This window comes from Zalophus californianus, chromosome 11 (genome assembly GCF_009762305.2).
Source record: "Zalophus californianus isolate mZalCal1 chromosome 11, mZalCal1.pri.v2, whole genome shotgun sequence".
In the NCBI taxonomy this organism is placed as follows: Eukaryota; Metazoa; Chordata; class Mammalia; order Carnivora; family Otariidae; genus Zalophus; species Zalophus californianus.
In genome coordinates, this window is record NC_045605.1 from 107,031,588 (window position 1) to 107,037,587 (window position 6,000).

Genomic DNA, 6,000 nt, shown 5'->3' on the forward strand with positions numbered 1-6,000 from the left:
CCAACTCCCAGATTGAGCTCGTAATTCAGACTGTCCCTAGAGTTTCAGTCTATGTTTCTGATGCTTTCCTGGATGGGTCCAGGGTCACCTCAGAGTCCCCTCAGCCTTGACCCTTTGTGTTGTGATGCTGTCACACGGGCCTGGGGTGCTTAGGCGGGAGCTTGGCAGGCCCTGGCCTTCCCCTACCTCAGTCCTGATACTGCCAGATTGTTGCTCATTCTCTTTAGGTAATGGAGACTCCCTCCTCCACAACACCCTTCCCGTGGCTCCTACCTGTGCTGGTTGTCAGGTTTTGCCTCTCGTGGTTCTGGCACTGGGATCCACCCAGCAGAAGGCTGTGGGATGCGCTGCCTGTTTCTTCCCCACTGTGGGCTCTTCTCTGCATCGCCCACAGGCTGAAGGGGCTGGAGTCTGCTTTCTCACCTCTTGCTTGGGGCTCAGGCAGTGTCTGTGACATGTTAGTAGGTTGAAACCCTTTATCGGGGTCCTAAATTGCATCCCACACAAGTTCCTGGTTCAGTCCTAGAGCAGCAGGAGACAAAGGGCATCTAGAATGTACCATATGACGGTGTGGCTTCAGAGATCCAGCCCCAACTTAGCCTGCAGGACAAAGGGACCAAGGCCCAGAATGTTGGAGAAAGCAGACCCAAGTGGGGATTCGTGGGAGGTTATTTAAATGTCAGCCCAGGGGGCGCCTGGGTGGCGCAGTGGGTTAAGCATCTGACTCTTGGTTTTAGCTCAGGTTGTGATCTCGGGGTCATGAGATCGAGCCCCACATCACTGCCCATGTCACACCCTGCGCTTCGTACAGAGTCTGCTTAAGTCTGTTTCTCCCTCTCTCTCTGCCTTTATCCCCCAAAATAAATAAATCTTAAAAAAAAAAAAAGTCAGCCTCCAAACTGCTCAACAGGCTGTGCCTGGCCAGGGGACATGGGAAGTCAGCAAATATTGACCAGTGTTCCTTTCCTGCTACACCCAGCCAGAACTTGACCCCCTCAGCCAGTCTAGTCATGAATGCTCAGATCTGGCCCAGAGCTTGGAGTGAACCCAACTCCCATGCTCTGGGGTCCTGAAAGGATCCCGCTGACCCTGGAAGAAAGTAAGGAGAAACTACAGGACGGACCCAAGGCCAAGACACACCTTCCCACTCTGCCTCAGTAGCAGACCAGATGGTGTGAAAGGCTGAGAGTCTGTGCTCATGACTATCAACCTCCTTCCCTGTTGCCCCCCTCCCTGCAGGAACCCAGGGCTCTTTCTGTTGTCACTTCTGGCCTTGACTGATAATAGCTTGAAGGAGCCAGCCAGACCTGGTTCTGATCTCAGTTCCTCCTTGACTTGCTGTGTGACCCGGAGCCACTTGCTCACTGTTCTGAGCCTCATCTCCTCTGCCACCTGGTGCAGGTTTGTAAAGATTCAAGCAGCTAATGAACTAAAGCCCCTGGCACTTAGGAGCGCTCCTCCACAGGTGGGATTTTTAATCACGGTTGGATCGTTGGATTGCAGCTTTCCTTGCCTTAACGTCTCCTTCCTGGGATGTGGTTAGGGAAAGGGGAGCAGAGCCCTGGGGGAGGGAATATCCGTGGCCCAGCTGAAAGTTTTGGAGAAGAGGGTTCTGTGGGCAGCACAAAAGCCCTGAGTAGCCTCATCCCAGGGTGAAGAGGATGTCGAGGGCCCACACTGGTCAGCAAGACTCTTTCGGCCAGGGGCAAGAGAGAGGTGCCACGGGCAATCTGGATTGGGATGTCCGGGCCACAGTAAAAATGGAGACTGCGCCCCATGGCCAGTAGGCGTGGCCAACCCTGAACACATACCTGGCCCAGGCCGCCTTCTGGAAGTCAGAGGGGTCCAAGCAGGATGGAGTCCCAGGCTGAGGGCTCTTCTTCAGATGAGACCCACAGCCCTGAGAACATCCTCTTGGAGCACCCCTGCCCCCAGGGAGCCTCCCCCTACACAGCCGACCTCATATCCCCATGGAGAGGTCCAGGACTCGCACAGTAGGATGCTCACACGTGGGTGCCACCAGACTCCACCACTGACACTTTTCCTTTGGCCCCCCAACCCCTTAGTAAAACAGCTTCTGCCGAGCGGTTATGAGGATGAGCAAGCGTGTGGAGGCCCGGTGCAAGGCCTGGCACGTAGAAGCCAGTAATTGTTGGTTTCCCTTCCCCATCCATCTTTGCCCACACTAGCTGTGTGACCTTAGACAAGTGACCTGACCTCTCTGATTAACTTCCTTCATCCAAAAAATGAGGTTGAGGCTTACTACCGAAGAGTGCTTATGATAGACCAGTGGGTGAAAGGTCTTTGGAGGTTGTTCATTAGGTTGTGGTACTCGTCTACACCGGTGCAAAGGAGTGATGGGTAGGGTAGGAGTGAGTGAGCTAGGGACCCATTGGCCCTTAGTAAATCAGAGACCAGGCCTTGGCTATTTTTCCAGGGAGCTATTGGCTGAGCTCCCAAGTAATGGCAAAGCAGGCCTGGGAGAGCCCCCAGGGGGGCTGCCTCTCCGTCCTCTGCCCTGCACAGCCGTCCTGAGTCTCTTTACGCCCTCCCGGGTTCCCTGAGGTTCTCTGAGGTTGGGTTTGTGCCTGGCCTTGGCCTCCTCATTAAGCCACACTTGAGCCAGCTCTCCCACAAACTGGGGTCTGTCCCTTTAAGGCAGACACCTGAGCCTGCAACTTGTGACTCTTCCTTGGAATCCCAGATTGGTTTTCACAGCTGGGCCCAGGGGGTGGGGAGCAGCTGGTCCGGGTCTCTCTGAGAGGAAATCACGGCGCTTCCTGGCCCTGGAGTTCCGAGGGGCCGGGAATTATGCCTGCTTAGAATATTCATCATCCATCATCGTAATAGCTACCAACGGTTTGTCAAGTGCTGTAAACCACTACCTCTTCCAAGCCCCAAGTGAGATCCTTGGAGGCCCTAAGCACTGACAAGACCTCAGCGTCCCAGGGCAAAAAGCCCCACCTCCCCTCTGCAATATGTGATTAAAAGTATAAGCTACACTGAACTCTAAAACATGAATAAGGAAGTCCACCAAGGTTCAGACTCTTCTTGTGGGAGCTACTTCAGTGCTGTTTATTAAACCAGATTTTTCTAAAAAAACTCAGCGAGCGCCCTATTTTGTTGCTGCCTCCAGCTTGCACTGAACACCTATGGGTGGCCCAGTCCCAGGCGTTAACGTCAGAATAACCTTAGCAGGTGAGGGTTGTCCCCTTTCCTCAGAGGATGACGGTGAGACCTTGGGAGGCCAAGGGACTTGTCCAAGTCACCAGTCAGTAAATGGCAGAGCCTCTACGACGCTCCACCCCACTTCCTGGCCATTCTTGTCCTGTGGGCTCAGTCTGGTTTGAGAGCACAGATTTGAGTCGTCTGCTTGGGCTCAAAAGCCAGTGTCATCATTTACTATGTACTACCTGGTGTCCTTGGGCAAATTCGTTCTCACCTCTGCTTTCGGTTTCTTCCTCTTCGGGAAGTGGAAGCATTACTAATTCCCATTTCTGGCTGTGAGGGTCAAACAGCGCCCCGCTCAGCGCACCAGGCTCCTTTCCTACTGTTTTCATAGGAGCAGGCCTTCTCCAAGCACTTGACCTGTTGAGTCCTCACAGCAACCCATTTTACAGAGAGGGAGACTGAGGCAGTGAGCCATAAGTCATTTCTCCCAGGTTACACAGCTAGTAAGTGGTGGCAGTAGTAACAGTTCGCTAGTAGTTGTTGGTCTTTCATACTGGTTGGGCCTTCCCTGAACTGTTTGAATGGTGGGCACTTGCTGGGGACGGTCACTGTCCTTTCCCTCACCGAACCGGGTGTGTCCCTGGGGGGCAGGGCAGCATCGCGGGACACAGGTGTGCTGGGGCTTTCCACCGCCCACTCGGGCAGAGGGGAGGCGGCCTCAGCCCTGCCAGGCTCCGCCAGCCCTCCCTGGCGACTGCCGGCCGTACCGCGGGGGCGCGGGACGGGCGGGGGCGCCGGGCGGGAGGGGCCTGGAGCCGGTAAAAGCGGAGCGCGCGCTGCGGGGCCCGGACTGACAGCCATGGCGCCTCCGAGCCTGTCGCGGGCGCTGGGCCTGGGCCTGCTCGCCCTCTGCCTCCTGGCCCTGCTCCGCGACGCCCGCGCCCGCCCCGGGGAGCGTTTAGTCGGAGGCCGCACGAACCTGTCGCCCAGTGACCCGCAGGTGCAGAAGGCCGCGCAGGCGGCCGTGGCCAGCTACAACATGGGCAGCAACAGCCTCTACTACTTCCGAGACACCAACATCCTCAAGGCGCAGAGCCAGGTGCGGCCAGGCGGGCGGGGACAGGGCCGAGGGGGCAGCTGCGGGCCAGGCTGGGGCAAGGCAGGGAGGTGTCCGGAGGGTGGCCAGGTTAAGGGGATGCCACAAGCGTGTTCAGGACATTTCGACACAATGTATTTTTTAAATTGAATTAATGCCAAAAAATGTATTAGGAACAACATATCTAGATTTCAATAGGATCTAGCCCTGACTTAACACAGGGACTCACTAGCCTCACACTAGCCCCTGCCCTGGGGGGTGGACTGGGGAGAGGGGAGGGAGGGAGATAGGGCAGTGGGCTTCAGGGCTTGTGCACACCTGGGTCTCAGCTCCCTGTGTGGCCCAGTCCTCTGCCCCACTCCCCAGGGATCCCCACCAGAACTTCCCCATCCAGGGTCTGAATCCTGAGGCGAGGCCCAGGCCCCGTGCTGAATGTCTGAATGTCGAGAGAGGTGAGAGGTCTGGGTCAAGGGTGGTCTTCCAACACTCCTGACCCGCTCCTGCCCTCCATCCCCAGCTGGTGGCCGGCATCAAGTACTACCTGACCGTTGAGATGGGGAGCACAGCCTGTCGCAAGAACGTGGCCACTGGAGACCGTGTAGATATCACTACCTGCCCCCTTGCCACAGGAGTGCAGGAGGAGGTAATGGCCTTGCACCCCACTTCCCAGCACCCAAGGCTAGGTTGTCCAGCCTGAACCAGTCTGGCTGGCCAGGCCGATGTCTGGCTGAACCTGCCCCTGTCTTCTGGATGACTCAGCCCCCAGGCCAGGGTGGGGTGCGGGGAGGAGCAGACTGGGGCTTCTCCCTCACTGGACCGGGCTAGAAAGATCTGGGATCTAGTCCTGCCCATTTGACTCATTGACCCTTTGGCCCAGCGACAGTTCCTCTCGCACCCCAGAGTGGAGTGTCGCAGGCTTAGGGTGGCAGTTGTGAGGAGTCAGGCCTGGGACCCAGCCTCACCCCCCCTTCTGCCCGCGCTCTCCCTGCAGAAGCTGCGCTGTGACTTCGAGATCCTAGTGGTTCCCTGGGAGAATTCCTCCCAGCTTCTGAAGCATGACTGCGTGACCATACCGTAGACCCCTTTGGGCATGGGAGCTGGAGGGAGCAGGTGCTTCGTGGGACGGCCCTTCAGGCCCATGGGCCTATCTGTCACAATAAATTGCTGGCACTGCTTCTCGCATTGGACTCTCCTGAGGGCTTCCCTCCTCCCCCCCCACCCCCTCCTCCATCTCCTCCCCCTCCTCCATCTCCCATGCCCAGTTGTGGCAGCACCCCTTCCCCAGGCCAAAGAGAGCCCATACCACCCCCAGTTGAGCTTCTGTTGTCTCAGCCCATACAGTGCTGAGGGTGCAAGTTTCAGTCCCCAAATGTGGAGTTCTCCAAACCCCCCAGCCTCACAGACACAGTCGATCAAACCTCCAAGGACTCTCAATATCCTCAGAGTTAAGGGGTGGGAGACAAACTCACAGGAGAGGGATGATGCCTCAAGACTGAGCAGGGGCAGGAGTCAGTGAATACTCTGAGGAGTGCCTGAGCCCTGCTCCCTCTCAGCTCCCGGGATGACCCAGGGTGGCACAGGCTGGGTCCAGCTGGCTGGGCCCCCGGATGCTGAGCTCCCAACCTGTGAGGTTCTTATACCCGCCCGCGGGCCAGCGATGGCACAGCCCCCATAGGCCATAGGGCTGGGACAGTGGCTTTCGAGTACAGGCTGTGGGCCGTAGGCCAGAGGGG

General features: G+C 57.3%; 1 protein-coding gene across 1 annotated transcript; it reads left to right on the forward strand.

Moving 5' to 3' along the window:
* The first annotated feature begins 3,929 nt into the window (after positions 1–3,929).
* CST6 (cystatin E/M) lies at positions 3,930–5,449 on the forward strand. Its single transcript, XM_027580379.2, has 3 exons — positions 3,930–4,270; positions 4,785–4,910; positions 5,259–5,449. Exons 1-3 carry the CDS (start codon positions 4,031–4,033, stop codon positions 5,343–5,345), a joined length of 453 nt encoding a protein of 150 aa, XP_027436180.1. The 5' UTR covers positions 3,930–4,030; the 3' UTR covers positions 5,346–5,449.
* Positions 5,450–6,000: the final 551 nt, after the last annotated feature.

Coding starts and splice junctions, on each gene's coding strand:
- CST6 (XM_027580379.2), top strand. CDS start 4,031: ATGGCGCCTCCGAGCCTGTCGCGGGCGCTGGGCCTGGGCCTGCTCGCC. Junction 4,271..4,784: donor TCCTCAAGGCGCAGAGCCAG/GTGCGGCCAGGC, acceptor CTCCATCCCCAG/CTGGTGGCCGGCATCAAGTA. Junction 4,911..5,258: donor CCACAGGAGTGCAGGAGGAG/GTAATGGCCTTG, acceptor CTCTCCCTGCAG/AAGCTGCGCTGTGACTTCGA.